Source organism: Python bivittatus, unplaced genomic scaffold, assembly GCF_059951505.1.
Source record: "Python bivittatus isolate LINGU-HERP-01145 unplaced genomic scaffold, Pbiv_v1 ctg000350_np1212, whole genome shotgun sequence".
Classification (NCBI taxonomy): Eukaryota; Metazoa; Chordata; class Lepidosauria; order Squamata; family Pythonidae; genus Python; species Python bivittatus.
This window is the reverse complement of record NW_028277074.1, coordinates 17,865,114-17,884,937: the sequence shown is the minus strand read 5'-3', so window position 1 is coordinate 17,884,937 and position 19,824 is coordinate 17,865,114. Positions and strand designations below refer to the sequence as shown.

General features: G+C 37.3%; 1 protein-coding gene across 3 annotated transcripts in view; it reads right to left on the bottom strand.

Annotated features, from left to right (window-relative positions):
* HUNK (hormonally up-regulated Neu-associated kinase) overlaps nt 1-19,824 on the bottom strand; it is a 72,164-nt gene that overhangs the window by 39,948 nt on the left and 12,392 nt on the right. For 2 of the 3 annotated variants that reach the window (XM_088144621.1, XM_088144622.1), the window contains exon 1: nt 12,167-18,605. In XM_088144621.1, the coding sequence (XP_088000747.1) occupies nt 12,167-12,421 (255 nt within the window). In that variant the 5' untranslated portion in view covers nt 12,422-18,605. Of the gene's footprint in view, nt 1-3,063; nt 3,128-5,282; nt 5,363-12,166; nt 18,606-19,824 lie in introns of those variants that run through there. The other variant, XM_088144623.1, reaches the window with a different exon arrangement.

The window sequence follows — 19,824 nt, the reverse complement described above, 5'->3', positions numbered from 1 at the left end:
GACAAAAATAAGATTGCTTGAATTTCTTATTCCACAGTTTTCTTCCACACTTAGTTGGTTCCAGTATCTTGAAATAAAGAATTACAGAAACAAGGGAGAATAATGAGAAGCTTGAATTTGAAAATCTTAGAACACATACTACTGAATATTTGCTAGGCATGATTTATAAATTACTAATGAAGTATGACTCAGAATGCAAACAAGTCAAAGATCACATGATTAAATGGATGCACAATTTGAACATAGTCATAGAGATGTAACAGTAGGAATTTCAATGGAAGAATATAAATTTTACTTCAAATACTATACCCAGAGAGAATTGGTATGCCTTGATGTCTACAATAACTTCATATTTAAAAAGTAGCCCTGAAGTAGAATTTTATTTTAATTGGCAAGCATTGTTGGACCACAATTTTATACATAGAATTGTACCACATCCAAAATTTGGTTTTAGAGTCCATATCTTAATTTGATGCATAATTTACAGTACTGTATTGATTTAATGTATTGTTTACTATTTATAGTCCTTTTTAAATTATTTAAACGGTACCAAGTACTTTTAGCTTAAAGTTTAACAGGGACAAGTGGGTTTTGATTAGAAAACAGGTATGAAATATTTTATAATATCATAAGCTTTCAATGATGTATTAGAATGTACAGTTTTATGATATTTCAGATTTGGTTATCCACCTGTATTTCGTTACCTGTATTTGATTCTTTTATTTGTATTATCTATTTCTTATATTCTTGCAAAAAGATATAATGATTTAATAGAGAGAAAAAAGAATGTACAGCAGGATACAGAACAAATATACGAAGAATAAATGAAAAGAATTTCTTTTAACTAGCTACAAGAAATGGTTGGGAGCTGTTCTGTCTGCCAAATGTAGTTCTACAAAGTACTGACTGAAAGGGTGTCCAAACAACAGTACCTTCCACGTTCACTATTTTCTTATCCTGAATCTGTAACACACACACACACACACACACACACACACAAACACACACCTCCCCCCCCGCATCTTCACATTCAGTGATACATAGTTTTAACCAGGGGTGTCTAAACCTTTGCATGATATTGTATATACCCATCAAGTTATTCCCTTTTAAAAATGAGCAACACTGATCGAAGTCATGATGAGGTCAATATCTATGGGCCCATCCGGTGACTACAATAGCACATTGACATTTGTGACTTAGAATGTTACAGAAAAGTAAAAAGCATGAATTAATGAATTGAAAGAAAATACAGATGTTATTTGTCAAACTAAGAAAAAGGGGAAGTATGTATAAATAAAGATGGTGTGATTTTTTGGAGGACAATTGATGAACATATGCACAGAAGGAAAAGTCTAAGTTTAATTATAAATGAAAGGACTAAAATATCAGAAAGTATTGCATATGACAATAGGAATTCAGAGGTCAATGAAAACTTCACATGATGATCCAATGAATAGTGATACTAGAAGAACAAGGGATGAGTTTTGAGAAAAATTATACAACCATCCAAATGAAAGCAACCTAGAATAAAAAAATATTCTGTTGGGTAACATGAACAGACGGATGGGAATGAGACAAGAGTACAGAAGAAAGGTTGGGTCATCTGGTGATCCATGAATGGTGATTGTTTGGTGACTGGTAATTGATTGGTGAGTATCCACTTAGAAAAAAGACTACTGAAATTACGAAGTAAATCTAAAAGCATGATTGATTTATGAAGTAAGACTAGGAGAACTATTGAAGGATACATAGATGAGAGGGACAGACCATTACTTAGTGGTGTCAAGAGTGGATTTTGAGAAAAAAAGGGACATGGAAGAAAAGGAAGTGAAAGAAGCATGAGTGAATGCAGAATAACTACAGGGAGAGAAAGTAGTACATGAAAAAATATTAGAAAATAGATTAATCTTCCAACCGAAGGTATGAAAAGCAGACAAAAATGAAAATTCAGACACTGGTTGGACCAGTGGGGGAAAAAAGTGTTAAAGAGGCCATGGAAATTTGTGGAGTTTCACTAATGATTAGTATGAAAAGGGTGCTTGGTAAAATGATGAAGAGAAAAAAGCTGTGGGTGGAAAAACACATGAGAGAATAATTACTGAGTAAATGAGAGAAATATTATAAAATGTGTATAATGAGATTTCAGTTTTGATGTTATTAGCTATACCGTGTTATGACTTTGCTACAGAACGGTTCTCTGGCATTAAGCTGTTTTCAGAGCTGTGAAGGAAGCATATCCAAAGTGATGAGGGTGTGTAAAGGAGATACCTGATGGACAGTGTATAGAGGCCAGGTGTATTGCATTTGGCCAAATATCTGATTAGCTCAGCTGAAGGTCACCCCTTTCCCCATTTTATAGGTTTAGGAAGAACAGTGTTGAGAGATAGATAGGGCAAGCAAGTAAGTATTTTCCTTGCTTATCATTCCCCTTCTGAACTGAAAGTAAGAGATAAAAGGGGAGACAAATGTTTGTCAAAGAAACTTATTTTGCTTTCCTTCTATTGTACTTTCTCTTGGTTTTCAAAGAAAAGAAGTGCATGATCCTCTGCTTGCAGAGTTTTCCATTTCCCATTCAGACACATTTCTAGGAAAGCCATGGAATCTTCCCTTCATATATCTCTCTGAGGCTGAGAAAGTTGGAAAAAGAGAGTTGGCAAGCAGGTGAGCCCTAGGCCATTGGATGTTAAAGTCTATTCTAAGCATGTTAAATGATTCTAAATTCCTTCATGTACCTTTTGTCCACATGAGCTATAGAAAGGAAGATAAAAGAAGGTTCTTTTCCTCCACCAGCATAATACAAACAATTTACTCAATGTAAATATTTTAGGAGGCTTATTAGCAACAGTTCACAATTGATTAGTAAATAAGCAAACCTGTTGGCTAGTGTAACATCACTGCCTTCCAAAGAGCTTCTGCCAGAAACAAAATCTTGTGCAGAGCATGCTTTATTAAAAAGACATTTATATATAAAAAATGACCAGGTATATAACCTTACACATCATAAAACTGTTAGAAATCAACCACACACAAGAAACCAGATGTTATTTTCATGTAAGATCTCACCTGCCATCAATTTAACCTAACTTTGCAATATTTCCACCATTGGCGCTCTATGGGGAGAAAGAGTCTACAAGGAGAAAGAGAGAAAACGTTACGATATAACAGCGGGACTCTCCACTGGTGTGCATCGCCTGAAACACCTCCAAACCTGTAAACCTAAAAGTAGATTTTCTAAAGAGGATTAGGTAGCTGCTATGTGTTTATCAACTCAATCTGATATAGAACACATGGAAAATTTCAGTTGAAAAAAAAAAGTTTTGCAGAATTTAGTCAGTAACAATCAATGGATCTCTTTAAAAAAAGAGTTTAAAAAACAGTTTTCTTGCTCAAAGTTTACAATGTAGAATGCCAAGATAGGGTAGGGATAGAACAAATTAAAATAGGGTTAGGTTTAGGCTTGTTCCATACAAGTCCTCCAAGGAAACAGATGATTACTTAACAAAGAAGGTGCAGGTGACTCTGCATTAGCAGCACTGAGCTTATCCAAAATATTCAGTCTTTTAAAATTCTCTGGTATGCATTACCTCATGCTATGCTAACAAAGCTTAGCTCCTATTCTTTTTTGTACAGGACATGCTCCTGAAATATTACATTTTTCACAAATTTAACACAAAATTATTTTACAAAATCAAATAAGTTATTTCACATATATTTTACTCCCCCTCCCCGCATTCGCTAAAAGGTTCTGTCTTTCTCATATTCAACACTCAGGTTTTCAGCCAATCATACTTAATTACTGGGGAGAATAATAAAAATTAACAGCAGATGAATAGGCCTCTGTATATTTTGTTTCCCATTCACCATCAACGTGACAGAAACTACTGTGTGAGAATGGGCAGGCAGGGTAGAAAAATATTTATGTACTTATTCTCAGAATTATACCTTCCTACATACTCTGGTTACATGTAGAGTTAAGCACAGAATTGTTTTAAATACACCAAAGGTTTATAAGAACTCTGCTTCTGATGAGAACTATAGAACTGCTGGATAAGTTGAACCTAAAATTAAAAATGTTCTGCTCCAGTCAAAATCTCCTCTTTTAAAAAAAGAGGACAAGAGTACCACTGTTTCAAATGCAGAATATTCAGGCATGCCGTTGTTGCTCTTTAGGTCTTTACTGCAAAGTCTGAACACTATGGGGGTATTATTTTTCTTAACCCAAGTAGCTGTAAGTTTTGGATTAATGACCAACTTTTCATTCTTAATGGATCTCATGGAAAGACAAAATATGTAGATCCTGAGCTAGACATTTGATTTTCAATTTAAGGGAAGAAACAACCATATTTGAGCCCATCTGAGAGCTTAGTTACAGAATGGATTTCTGACTGATATGAAAATAAGTACCTCATTCATCTTCTGAAGGAAGAAATTTAGCCTGGTGACCAGCCTACCCACCTACATTAATCAGGGTTTGGAGCAAATGTTTTGACATTAAAAAAAAAAAAAAAAAAAAAGATATGTAAAATTTGCATTTTAAGTCCATGGCAAAGACAATCACATTGACTGAAAAGTAGTTCTGTACAGGGAACTACCCCCCCAAAAAGGAAGAAATAATTCTTATTTGATGCAAACCAGGAAACAAAGACGCAGTATAATCATTTGTAGAATTACTCACCTAAACTAAGAAATTTCTATTTAAAAATCTGTATTACAACCAGAACAACTGTATCTTCAAAACAGAGTTCAAATGAAGTTATATTATAATCTGTTTGGTTGTGGATTAGCATGAATCAGGCTTCTATAACTTGTTCAACAAACCATGGCTTAGCACAAACATGAACCCAACATTTCTGTTTGGCTTAATTATCCCCAGTAATGTTAGGATAGTGTACTGATTGAGCAAGAGAAAAATGAAATAGGGTTGCCAGGTCTCCATTTATATACAGCATAAGTGTACGTAAATAAAGCTTCTGCTTCTCCATTTGTTCTTGACCTGTTTTCTTCTCCCACTTGCTATTTTGCAAACTATAGCCCTGTTAACCAGTAAAGGGATTATTGGGAAAAAAGTGCAAAAGCTGCAGTCTCACACTGACCTGAAGCATTTTAAAGTATAGCCATTATTTTTGAATGGGGACTTAATCGGAAATTTAGACTCAATTTAAGTCGTCTAAAGAAGAGATTATCAGTAATATGGTAATTTATTGCAACTACTTTAACTTGGTTACACATCTTACATTGTCATAGAAACAAGCCACTCATTAAGTAAAACACATTATAAATACCTCTGAAATGATAAAAGTAGCAGAATGTAGTAGCAGATGTGGTGAAGATTACATTTTTGGCAGTCTTTTTACCATGGTAACTTTAAGCAAATGAGAAAAGAGTAAGTTAATTTTCCTGCATATGTAATCTTGCAACATTTCTTGTAACTCCTATATAAATGTAAATAGTTGTTAATCCTATACTTAATCCATACAATTTAACCTAAAATAATTTATAGGACTGAAACGTATGAAGTCTACTGAAAGACATAAACACAGTTGATAACTCTATACATGCAGAGAAGATCTGGAACTGTATTACTCTTTGCATACAACATTCATAAATAGTCAAAAGATAAAGCAAGACATTAATGTTTGAAAGAATATACTTGTTATGGTAGTATGCCATTTTTAAAAAGTCTATGGAAAATGATCTGCCACTTGACAAATCCAAAAGGATCTGCTACCCAGCCATTTTTAGAAAGCTGTTGCTTCTTTCATTATGAATTTGTGGAAGATTAACAAGAATTTCCAGCTTTCAGCAGCACTTGTTCTTCCTACATAAGCCACCCCTGCATTTCCAAGATTCTGAAATACAGAGCATAGCAGCTGTTTGTGTTAGAAAAATAATCTAAAAAAAGACCTTTCTATAAAAAGATCCTTCTAATATTAGTTATTCCATCTTTATGGCATAACCTAGTTATCTTTAGCAGCTACCAACTACTATAATTCAAAAGTTGGTTTCATACAAAAGAGCAAAGAATTGAACTTTTAAAAATTTGCAGTAGCATTAATGAAATGTATAAATATATCTTTCAATCAAGGTATCCAAAGTTTTGGCTGAAATGTGTAATTACAGGTTTGGTAAAAGCATTCTTTAATCTCAGGATCCAATCCTACAAACAGCAAGCAATTCTAGTCATTTTGTCATACAACAATGGGATTTTGTCATTGTCCTTCAACTACTGGGTTAAGGTGGTATACAAATTTCATAAATAATCAATACCAATGTCAAAATGATGGCTGGGACTGCAGCCCTGCTTCTCTTGATGTGCATTATATGTGCAACTCATGTAAAAAGGGGGAGAGCTTTGACTACATATTCATGGCCACCATCTTGACTTTTTCAATACCCTCTGCAGACATTCCTGGGGAGGAAAATTAGTTTTTTGAAACTTACATTATTTTAAAATAGTAATATCTGTTAAAGAAATCTTTTCATCTTGGTCAAAGGAAGCAAATATACAACTGACAACATTAAAGAAATGTGAGAGTTGTTTTAGAAAAAACTAGAGATACAATTGGAAAAAATAAAAAAACTAAATGATTTTAGTTAAACTTTTATTTACAGTTACTAAGATGAAATACTATTAATCTTATTTGTAAAATTCATTGTTAAGATTTGTATGAAGATGAACGAAGGATTTGATATATTTTGGGGACACAAAATGTTAACAATATTTAGGAAAGTACAATCTGAGTTTGGCAGTCACATTCATTTATGATTAGCCATTAATCCATATACATGAAAGATGCCAAACACTCATTCAGAACTGCCATCCATTCTATTTTGGATGATCTAGTAGCCTTTGAAAAGCCCAATTAGGTCTACTTTGACTTTTCTCAGATTCTAAAGTAGGACTAACACCCATTTTTATTATTTTCAGCCCATGGAATATTAAAAAAATAAACCAATGTAAAAATGCTTGGAACTCATCTGTCTGGCAGCGAGATAACTCTCCAAAAACAGAACAGAACAGGACCAAATTTTGTGGGAGAAACCGCAAAAGGAAATGGTCCAGATCCAGACATGGGCTGTAGAGAAGAAAAAAATCTCCTGATGAATCCCTATGAGAGAGGCAGTTTGGATTACTGCCACCTGTTTCATCTTAAGCCACCCTTTCTCCTCCTCCCCCATCATATATCTGGAGTAGACCTATTGTAAGGGGTGGGGGGAAGAATTCTAGAAGCTATGTTTTCTAAGAGTTCTCTAGCTTGTTACGTTTTCCAACCCAGCGTAATGTTGGAAAGAAATTGTGTCAAGGAGCTTTGGACTCTGTCCATCTGTCTGTTTGGCAGCAGGATAACCCTCTGAGAAGAGAATAGGACTAAATTTGGTGTAGGAGAAGATGGCAAAAGAAATATGAATTGAAAATTGACCACATCAAGCTGGGGGTTGTAGAGAAAAAAAAAATCCAGGAAAAAAATCACCTCAGTGGTTCCCTATGGGAGAGACAGTGGGGCTGCAGTTTGGATCACTGCTGACAATTCCATTCTAAGCCGTCCTCTATATTGGTCATGGGCCCCAGAGAGAAATGCATGCAACCCATTCTGTGCACACAAACACCGAAGTCCCAACACCAGTGGGGAACAGAAACACAAATATATGGATGCAAGAGGAGGAGAGCAGTAATACATAGGTATAACATGTAATTTCAATACACAAAAGAAAATATAGATTCTTTTCTATAGCAACTGCTAGTCCTAGGATTGTAGAAAAAATCCAGAAGCCATCCTCTGCATACTTTCCTCAACTTGTTAGCAGCTATATAACAGTAATTCAGCAGGTTTGGTTTCCATTCACTGCATCTCCATTCTGGTAGAAACTTAAATGTCTTTATCAGCGACATAACAGGAAAAGGTTCATGATACAGGAACTGAATCTGGAAAAGTTGACAAATCTAGCCCTCAGTTAATCATCTCAAATATAATTAAGACTACCACATTGGGGTTACAAAAATTCAACCTCTGAATCTCTTTGCCGCTGTCCAGATTTTTGCAGCCCAATTCCGATCACCCTAACATAATTCCTTTTGCACAGTTACAAATGTGAACAGGTCCCTGAGGAACTAAGAAAACTAAATAGCGCTGAATTGGGCAGATTATCTTAGTCCCAACATATATACAATGGTAGCATCAATTAGATAAGTTATAACAGAGCATTCTGTTTCCATATCATGCTATAAAGATTTTTCCTAATAATTAATTAGAACATTTTTATTTATTTATATTTCAAATTTAGATACCCATCTCACAAAAAGTGATGTTTTAAACTGATTACTATAAAAAAATCTCAAGCAACACTACAAGTATTAAACATTTATGATAACTAAGTTTAACAATTTTCAATTACACATTTATTCCTTTCTAATGCCCAAGACACTGCTTTCATCCATTTGTTTAATTTATTTTTCACAATCTTCCTGATAACAAATGTCATGATCCAATATTTTGGAAGCACAAAACTAATGTTGGTGGATGAAGAAGAGACACAATGTTTCTCTAATCTACAGATGACACAAAATTAGGTGGAATAGCTAATACCTCAGAAGACAAAAACAAAATGATATTGGAATAGCAGTTGATAGAAACTGAGCATAAGCTAGCAGTGTGGTGTGGAAATGCAATTGTAGACAGTATCAAGAGAAGTACTATTACCAAATCATGGAAAGAAGCCAGCCCACCTTAAACTGTTTTAGTCAGACCCCACCTCAAGAATTTTGTCCAGTTCTGGGCACTAGACTCTAGGAAGGATTTGAACAGGCTGAAAAAGAGTAATAAGGATGAGCAGGGGGCTAGAAACTAAATTCTATAAAAAGAGACAGAAAGAGATGAAGGTGCTGAGCCCACAGAAGACAGAGAATATGATAACACCCTTCAAATACCTCAAAGAAGGTCATGTAGAAGAACCAGACCAATTTGCTATGACATCTGAGTAACAGACATGGAATCATGTATAAGTTACATGAAGGCAAAATTCCAACTGAACATTAGGAAAAAAACTTCCTAATTGAAAGATTGGTTCAACAGTGCAATCAATGGTAGGCTTTCCTTCACTAGATCTATTCAAACAGATGCTAAGCAGCTATCTGTTGGGGATCCTTTACTTTGAATTCTTGCACTGAGCAGGGAACTGAATGCTCCAAATGGCCCCTTCCAACTCTATAATCTTATGCACTGTTAGTTTAGAATAAGCTCCATTGAACACAGTGGTGTTTTTAGAAAATATGCAGAGAATCAAGTTTCTTTAGAGCGACTGTAAGAAATAAAGTATCCACCAAGTAACTATCTTTATATCCATGTTAGATATAAAATAAAAAATAAACCAGATTCTGCAGATTGACTTGGTACATGTGACACATAATTTCTGCACTAATACTGTCTTCTAGAATCATCAAACCACTGTTGTGCCAAAATATATGCAGACCAACTTTTTATTACTTCAAGAATATATCAGGGCTACACCATCCTGATTTAAGGTTTCAATGTTCAAGACTACTACTTTACAGCCTAAAAGTAAATACTCAGTATAACTGGCACAGAACAGTTATAACATAATCAAAGTACCTGGCCCCCACAAGTACCTTGGCACTTATGGATGTTCAAAACAATGTTTACAGCTTTATAGTAACCTGACTGGATGTAAGCAGGCCTTGTCCACTTTCTCCAGATATAGACTAGAAGTACTTGTATGTAAAGCCTGAGCTTAATAATGCCATTGATTGGGACCTAAATGTTAATTCAAAGAAAGTGGATTAATCATGAAAAACATTAATGAATTCTTAAGATAGGTACTTGGATTAAAAAAAATAAAGTCCCTTTCAAATTTAACTTGACAAGAAAGTTATTTGCTATTGACTTTTTCTTCAACTTCCCCATTAGCCTAATCCCAGAATTGTAAATGAGACCAAGAAGCTGAAAAACATGCCAGAATAATGCAATGGCAAACCACTTCCAGATTATTGCCAAGAAAACTACACTGAATAATGCATCACAATTACATAATATTGTAATTAGCTATTACTCTTCCAGCATTAGCTAACACAAATAATTTACAAAATGTTTTGCAGTTGTAATCACCAAATCACTTATCTCAGAGTTGTCTGGAAGAGTCCTACTGACCCCTTACATTATTATATCAAGAGTGTCTTCAATGACTTCATTTACACAATAATCTGCCTATTTAACAAGATCAAAAAGTTGTAAGACCACATATGACTTTCCAATAGCCAAAGAATGAATGAATAGTTTCATTTTTATTATTTTGAATTCCAGACTTATGGTGACTATTCCAGTGATCTAGAACAGGAAGAACAGGATGTTTTCAGATGAATGGCTCCTTATGCTGCCAGTCAAAATGCACTGTGCAACTATTCTGACATTTTTTTCCTGGTACATAAAAATTAAAAGAACAGGAAAACACAGGAGCAATTACAAATGAGCAATTTTGCCCTGTCACAAAATTATGTGAATGGGGCAGGAGAGCAGCAAAATAAAAACTGGGACTACCCCTAATTAATCCTGTTGCAGTAAACTAGACATTCTGGAAGTGCATTGGACAATAATCCCATCAACAACTACGGAATGCAAGTTATGCATGTTCTCATCCAATAACTGTCAAAGAAACAAGTTGAGGAAGGCCTTTAATAGTTTTATCAATAAAATAGTAAGTTTTTTTAATCAATAAACATCAGTAAATTCACTAAGTCTTACTACCATGTATATAGCCTAGAATTATATCACATATGTCTTGCATGGCTTTGGGTGCTTCCAGACAATTTTTTTTGTTAATTCAGACTGCTTCATTTGCCAGGTTTTCTTTTGGGGGGGAGATTATGAGGCAGGGATGAGGGAAGGATCAGAAGATGGGATAGTTACCCTGTACCTATTCTTTGGGCCCAGTGGAAAGTATTTGGAGGCATCCTTTGTCTTCTTACTGTTTCCTAATATTGACCTATTCACTCCCTCTTTACATAAAAGATGTTGAATCTTAAAATGTTAAATCTCCTTTCATAGGAGCGGTGTGTGTGTGCGTGTGTGTCCAAGAGAGGTACTATCTATTCAGCTGCAGGGATCTGGAAATGTTGCCCTTTCCTTTTTCAGCTGATGTTTACAGATAAGGCTTTGACTGTACAATCACCCAGCCTCAAACAGAGAGAACTCCTTGGTGGTGATGGGGCAATTTCAGGGCTTCAAAAGGGAAGGTTTCTAGCTCTGCCAATTAAAATGTATTGTAGATTTTAAAAAAATTTTAAAATTTTTTTACAATTTTTCTTTTTTAATCCCCAAAAGAAAAAAAAAGTAGTAGACAAACACGGGAGGGTTACAAATGAAAGATTATGGCATCTGGACCTTTTGTAAAATACTGTATCATGAACAATGCAAGGATTGTGTGAAAACATAGCCTTCCACTTGTAACCAGTCCCTGTTCTCACGGCTTCCTCTGACCTTTTTTTCTCAAGGGGGCTTCCCACGGAATTGCATCTCCAATACTACAAATCAACGACCATTGTGCAGCAACAACTCTTCTTTCTTAACTGGGAAAAAAAAGATCAAGAAGGAATGGCAAAAGACACAAGGGTTAAAACTGGAAAACATCGTGTGAGGATTGTAACGTAATTGGGAATTGCCCAAAGCCTTGTTAAGAAGCAATGGGCAGAATAGTTAGCTGCGCAATGTCTTTCGATTTGAAGCGCCAGGCACCCTCCGTCTGGAAGCACCTAAACAATCGTAAACCAAAAGCAGGAACGCCTGGGAAGAGAAAGCAGCGAACAGCGGCCCTTGCAGGCGGATTAAGAACGGCGGCGTCCGGACGGAAAGAGGGGGCTGAGAGCAGCGAGGTAGAGGGCGAGGAAAACGGGCCTCTTCGCGGGGGGCTATTTTGAAAAAAGACTCAACTTCGTCCGTGGGAGGGGCGGTGCTACAAAACGCTCAGGGCCGGGCGGTAGCTAACTACCGGCAATCGCCCCGACCCATCCAGTTCTCCCCCCAAATTGGAGGAGTGGATGCGGCCGCACTAGAGGCTAATAATGGATGTGTTGAGGGGGCGCCTCATAAAGCCTGCCTCGGATCCTTTGGCGGGAAGCTGCCCGGGCGAAGAAGGGGAAGCGCTGCGGTAGAGCTACCTTTTCTCCGGTCACAACGTGCAACCCTTCCCGCACTTTGGCGAAGGAGCCTTCTCCCAACTTCCTGCCGATCAGGTAGTTGCCGACCCGCTTGGTGTGCTGGAATTCTCGGAGGCGCTCCCGGGAGGCCGAGGCGTTGACCCAGGCGGCCAGGAAGGTCCCCTCCGGGCTGAGCGGGGGCGTCGTAGGTTCGTCGTCGCCGAAGCTCGCCGCCGTGGGCTCACTCAGAAGCCCGTCGCCAGCAGCCGCCGGCATCCTGCTCTTGCTGCAATCGCTGCGTCCCGGTGCAAAGCGCGGGCTGCGTCTCTCCCCTTGGCCCGTTCCCGCAACTTGCACTCTCGCTAGACCGCGGTAGCAACGAGGAACTCCTCTGCAAAACGGCCTCTCGCTGCTGCTGCTGCTACTTCCCGACCTCAAGTCTGCAGCACCCGCTGGCCGATGTGATCAGCACCCGGGAGTCCACGTGGGGAGTTGCCGGCGGCTGAATGACGGACTGGAGCACTTTGCTTCTTGTCAATTAAATAATGGCACGCCGAAAAAGAAAAGCAAGGAACCCGCTTCCCCAGGCGGCTAGCCTGGCTTTACCGAGAGCTAGCCGAGATTCCAGGGTAGTTGCGACGACCACGAAGCTCCGGGCTCAGCTAGGGCGAGTAGCACAGCTACAACGCGGAGACTATGCCTCCTCACGTTGAAGAGGGAGCCCGAGCCAGCTCCCGCAGATCAATTGTCTCCAGCCTCCTAGGAAGCCAGTTGGCTGCCTTCTCCTCATTGGATCTGTCGATCACTTGTCCCCTCCCTCTTGTACCGTGCCTGGCTAGCTGCCTCTCTCCCGGTGCCGCTGCTTGGGGCTCCTTTCCCCTCCAGCTGGTGAGGAGGGGGAGGGGGAATGGGGAGAAAATACTTCATTCAGGCTGAATTTGCTGTAATGTAACCCGATCGCTCAAGTTGGGGACAGATGCAGTAACAAATAATGAAATTCGACAACGACCGAGATCTTGAACTTTGGGTGACTCCTCCCCGTTATTCCCTGCCCCCCCATCCCGCGTTATTTAGTGCAATTTGTCTCCAGTACTAAAGCCAAGCCACATCACGAGGAAGCTCCGTTTCTAGAGGATGTTAACACGAGCTACCTTAAATGCAGGAAGATGCTGCATATTTCTATAATTAGGACACTCGAGCTGTATCCTAGGCGCTCTGCATGACTCCTTTCTGAGAAAGCGTTTATTTTTCTCAAGACCTTTTATTCTTACCCTGACAATGTTATGCTGCTTTTTGTCACCTTTTGTGTTCAAGAGCACTTCACTTTGTTTTTACTCCTTCTGCGGGTGAAATGAGCTGAGCTGAGATCGTGACAGCTCTGCCAATAAAAGTATAATGCTTTCTACCTCCCTTTTCTGTTGATAAAGATTTGGAGCTGAAATGGCAGTTTCCCTGGCAGCTGAAAGAAAAGCTCCACCTTTTCTTGTACATTATTTTTATTTAGAGCACTAATCTCCATTATCAACATCTTGTTTTATCTCAAACCCAGCTTTATAAATTGTTAATATAGCAAGTATAGCATTCTAGAGTACACTGTTCTATCATACTTCTATAGAAATAAAACTGGGGAATATGGATAAATGTGGAACTGTCAGAACAATTTAATACCAGGCAAATTGATAAAGAACATCCGTGGATCCAACAAATCTGCACCCAGTTGGGTGATCCCAAAGATTTTATCAAACATTATAGCTGCCACACAGAGACTGTTAGAAATACTTTCACATGTGGTAGCTCCTATAAGAGGGCTTGTAAAGAGGGCTTTCAGCATGAGCCAAACCAGAAAAAAAGAGAGGGGTTTTTTTGGAGTTAGCAAGTGGAATCTGTAGAAACATGAAAAAGCTACCACAAATAGAGCCTTTGATAAAGTAATTAGAATAAGGAATTTAATCATCTTAAAAGGAAGAATTGTTAAATATACTTCAGTGGAAGTCCATTCTAAGTACGGGACCATTCAAGATCTTCAGTATTGATTTTGGTGAAAGAATGTATAAGTATATTTCACAATTTCAAAGTAAACAAAATTGCAAATCCTTTAAATATTTAAACTAAGTTCAAACCAATGGACTGAGCTGACAGCAACAATATTTCAACATGAGCATATTGAAAAGTAGAGCTTAGAGGTGACTGCATTTTCTTATTGTGGGTAGTCTGATTCATACAATTAAGAATATAGGAATATATTCTAAACCTTGCTGGATTAGAGTAAAGGCATAACAGAATGGCAGATCAGATCCATCTGGGAAATTCACTAACAGGTCTGTAGCCCTCTTTTACTTTTGCTCCATGGCAATAGGTATTTAATACTGCTCTAAAGATTAGCAACTGTTGATGTCTCATCCTTCATAAAATGTTTGGTCCCCTTAAAAAGTATTTAAATTGGTTGAGTCTTAAATCTCCTTACAATGAAGTTCAGTGATTCCAGGTTTTCATACTGTACTAAAAGAAGAAATCTTTATTTCCATTTTTCTATGCAGTGCATGCTTTTTATAATTGTATTATGTCCTCCCTAAAACGCCTTTTTTCTGAGTACCTGAAATTTTAGTTACTTTTTTCTACACTTCTTCCAGTTTTGTAATATAATTTTGTAAATACAGTGACTAAAACATTTAAGTTATTTAAGAACCCTTGGGTGGATGATTTGTTTATTTTTAAATTTGTCTGGAATGCTTATCACTTAATCTATTTTCCCCCACTAATTCTCTTGGTTCTTCTGATTTTCCTCATGAAAAAGGCAGTTCAGAAAAGAGTTCTGTTTTACATCTTAATCAATGAAAACACTTGCAAAAAAAGTGAACTTCTCTGCAGTTTCCTTATGCATTTTTACCACACTCCTTATCAAACTTCACACCAGGACATGGCAATAAAGCCCAGCTCTGCAGACACGTAACTCTTTATTCAGCAACTGGCATAACTTGGCAGAAGATTTAGACACGATATCAGAAAATTTATTGCAGACAAGAGTGAAGCCTTATAAACAGAAGATTTGCCCTCTGTATTCCAGAGTTTAACTTTAGGATGTTTCTTCCATCCTTTCCGAATCAACAGATACTTGGCCATCCTTTTGATGGCCTTGGAAGGCTGCTGAACTATGTTTACATAGCAGTCCTTTGTAGCCTGAGAACCGTCCTTCCTTGCCAGATTCCTGTCTTGTTCCATCTCCTTTTCTATTTTCCTGTTCCCCTCTCATTGTGCTTCTCCAACTCCTTCCTTCTAACTGGACTGCTCAAGAGCATTGGGCTCATTCCCATTTTAGCGTGGGCTGGAGCTGCTGAGATCTCCAGATTCAGCCTTTATACATTTTAGCCCCAGTAATCCAGCAGTGTCAGACATTCCCTTGCAGGTTTCTTGCTTAGAATATATAAATAATTTTTTGTTGCTGACTGAAATGTCCTGATTTTCTCAAAGTCTTTAAAATAGTATTTGTTGTTGGCTTGCATTTCTTTTTGCCAAAGTTCGTGTTTCTTTTTTATCTTATTGGGGCAAGACTTCCTGTTTTTAAGAAAATGTAAAGGAATAAAGCTAAATTCTGATTAAGTCAAAATTATTAATACTCAAATTTCTCCATTTTTCAGAACTTATTTATATAGTAAGGTGGCATTGAATTGGGCTCAATCCCTGACAACTGGCAATTATTATAAATTTATAATTAGCACTGCTTAGTCTGAGTAGTATCCAATTTCAGAACTTCATGATATGCTAATTTATGGCATGGAATCAATCTCTTTAAATTCATTCTATCAATGAGAATATCTTGGTTGGGGTCTGATGTTTTCATATGTTTGATTTCATTTTACTCTTGAATGTTGAAAAAAAAAACATCCTATCACTATATTCTGTTGAATGCCAAGGAAACTTTCAAAACATTTGATAAGAGCATCAAAGTTTTGCAGAGGAAATTTACTGCTAAAATATGGTTTATAATTTGACTGGAAAATATTATTTATTCTGGTTGAATGAATATGGGTTTTGACCTCAGAATCATTAAAAGCCATCTTTTTCTAAGAAATTGGTGTCCTAACATCATAGAAAACATATTCATTCATTCATTCATTCATTCATTCATTCATTCATTCATTCATTCATATATATCCCTGCCTGCCTGCCTGCCTGCCTGCCTGCCTGCCTGCCTGCAATCACTGACCACTAGGACCTGGATAGCTCTTAAAGCTAATACACTATATATAGTCATTTAAAGTGTGAAGGTCCAAGAATTCAATTCCTAGTTTGAACCTTATAGAGTAACGTCTGTGTACCCACATCTGAGAAGTCCCAACAAGGGTGAAACTAGCCGTGTGGTGCCTTCCCAGTGGTCAATGTTTTAATAATTGGATATTTCTCAGTGAGATGTTTATTTTGCAATGTTGTGCTTCATTCACAACTTTTTGCAGATGAGTAGAATTGTTGTCTTATTTCATTTGGAACTTTCCACATTTATTCATCTCATCTAACATCTTTTTTTCTAATTGGGAAATAATCCAAAACTGAACAATCCCCCCCCCCATTTAAAACTTCTGGAAAAAAAGGAAAAAATATAAAGCTACCAAATATTCAAATAAATAATGCCATTAGAATTGCAATTGCCTAGCTGTGTTTTTCAGAGATTTATGTTGCAATAATTAAGGAGTTGTAGAAGCTACAGTAAATGTTGAGTAAATTAAAATACTTAACATTAAAGCCATCTTTTTCTTTTTTGGTGTCCTAAAATAGAAAACATTACTTTTTCTGACTTCAATATAGGACCACACTTGCAAATGAGATTTAGCAATAATTGTGTGACAATTCACACAATTAACTTGCTCCAGTTGTGTCTCTGTGCAGTTCTTGTCACTAATGAAGACATGAGAGAAATCTGTTGTTGAAGAATTCAGTTATGGAGAACGTGTTTTATAAGATTGCTACATGTACTTGGAAATTAGCATAATTTAAAGTATCTTACTGAAGCTAGTTAATTAAATAAAATTATAAAGGAAGATTTAATATATGGAACCCAGTACAAATGAGCACAGTTTTGTTTAACTATACTATATACATGTTCATTTAGTATACTTCATTTATGTAACAATGTTAAAATTAGTAAGTAGAAACAGGCAAGACTCATTTATGTAGCAGAAAGGGCCTCTCAGAAATAAAGCATTTGTTACTGGGGTAAAATTATGAGTAGTAAATGGAGAGAATCAGAACATTAATCTTTGTGCTAAGAATATGTAAAATCCCAGAAAGGCCTAATTCAGAAATCATGAGCAAACTAGGGTTTAGCCACAGGGCACTGGCTTCTTTATATTTTCTCTGCTCACTTGCACTCCTATTCTTTCTCACGCTTTCTTCATAACAGATGTAGGTAGAACTGGACAAACTTTGAGTCAAAAAGTTTGCATTTAGTACACAAAATTTGACAAAAAGTTAATGAATCCTAAAATAAATATGTATCAAAATATCTTGAAGTTCATACATTTATGAAGATGCATGACAAAATTACTTTTGGTAGACAGGTTCATTCTATCTGTAGGATTACATCTATTGCTATAATTTTTCAGGATGTGGTAACCAAGAACAAATCCATACAGAAGGCATATGTTGGTGACAATAGAAGTACAAGGCCTAGTTATTTGCAGGACTGCCTGTCTCCGCCTGTCTCTGCATACCCCTCTAGAACTGGCAGGGTGGGCATGCTCCAGGTGCCAATGTATTTGACAGTGCTGTCTTGTTGGACATAGGAGCCTTCTCTGTTGCAGTGCCTGCCCTACAGAGCAGCATCCCCCAAGAGATCATGGCCTTTGAGCCAGGAGGTTAAATGAACCCTGTTCACTGATTTTTTTCAGTTCCAGTCTTTGGATTATAAGTGAGATGCATATGTTATACTGGTTGTTCTGAATATTTATTTTATATTGTTTTCGTTGGTTTTAACCCTCTGTTTGCTGACTAAATACACTGCAGATGAGCAGCTACATAAATTGTTTAGATAGACAGACATTTTTGAGTCAAAATGGGGAAAGAACGATTCCAGTAGTTCTAAACATTGTAAAGTTTTTCTTCATGATGACAGCCCTGTGAAGTAGGTTGGGTAGCAGTGACTGAGACAAAGACAGCCTATCATAGCTGAGGGTGACATGAATCCAGATCTCCCTAATCCTAGTCTTCATCTTAATTATTACACTGGTTTCATCCATATATATTTTATTCTGTTGCTTGATGTTGTCCACCATGGCCTCCATGCTCTGGAAAAGTCTTCCCCTGGCAGTTCAACTTATCCCCACATTGATGGACTTTCAGAACAAGATTAAGATAAAGCTCCTCAAGATGGCTTTTTAAACTTAGATAAGATTATGCCATTTTGTGAATGTTCTTTCTCTGTGCTGCTCCATTTTTAGATTGTGTATTGGTTGTTTTTAATTTTTATCTTTTACTGCTGAGTCTTAAGATTATGGTACATAGAAATTTAATCAATTAAATAAAGGCCGTTATCTCTCCCAAGATTTTTTTTAAACTTCATTATTTTGTTCATTATTGTTTTTGCCAACAAATGGTATTTATTCATTGTGAAAAGCCAGTGAGAAGCCAAAGAAGAATCTGAGAATACTAAGGGTCTTATAATTATTACTATTTAGCTTGGAGTATCTTTGTTTTCAATACAAAATGGCCATGCAAAGGCAGTCATGAATAATTGACATTAAGGCTACCAGATCCTGTTGCAAAAATCTAGACAATCTCTAAGTGATAGCAGTTATAGAAAATGTCAATGTGCTGCCACCCTGTGGTCATCTGGAGTTTTGCAGCTCAGATCTGATATTTCTTCTGATACAAAAAGTCATTGCCACAGCAACCTCAGCTATTAACCATGTCAAACTCTCATTGGCAACACTCATACAGAAATAAATAACAGTCATGATCAGCAAAACGTGCTCACCCACAGAATAGGAAAACAGCAACTACTCTTTTTCACAGTGCTCATCAAGTCCCAATGGCTTGCTCTGAGGAGTCCTTCCTCAGAGGGAAGCATTGTGAAGCATGGTGTCCATGGAGACCATCTGTGCTGTGGCAGTACCGGCAGTCTCCATGGACACTTCGCCCACAATGTCTTGCTCTGAGAAAGAGCCCCTCTGTACAAGGCACACAGTATAAAACTGGTAGAGGTAGCAGCTGCTTCTCTCACCTGAGGTGGGACACATCTTGAGCTCCACTAAATGTTTATTTTTTGCACTGAAAGTCGCAGAACCACTGAACCACTGTCAGCCCTGCTGTTTCAGAGTGTCTTAGCTCCACAGATCACACTTTTAATGTGGCCACTTACACTACCAAAACAGTGGAAAAGCTTTTATCTAGGGAAAGACGACCAAAAAGGAGGCAAATTTGCATTAAATTAACTACTGCCAGGCCAGTGTTGTCAGAACTTGGAAGATAAGCAGGATCAGTTGTGGTTAATACTTGGATAGGAGGTCACCGGAGAATCCTAGGGCTGTAAACTGAACTGGGTAATACACCCACCCAGAAGAAGGCAACTGCAAAGTGCTTCAATGCTATTTGCTAAGCAAGTTGCCTGAATATGTCCATATGGTCACCAAAACTCTAGCTGTACTCTTTTAATTTACAAATACTGATGAAAACTTTAGAAATAATTA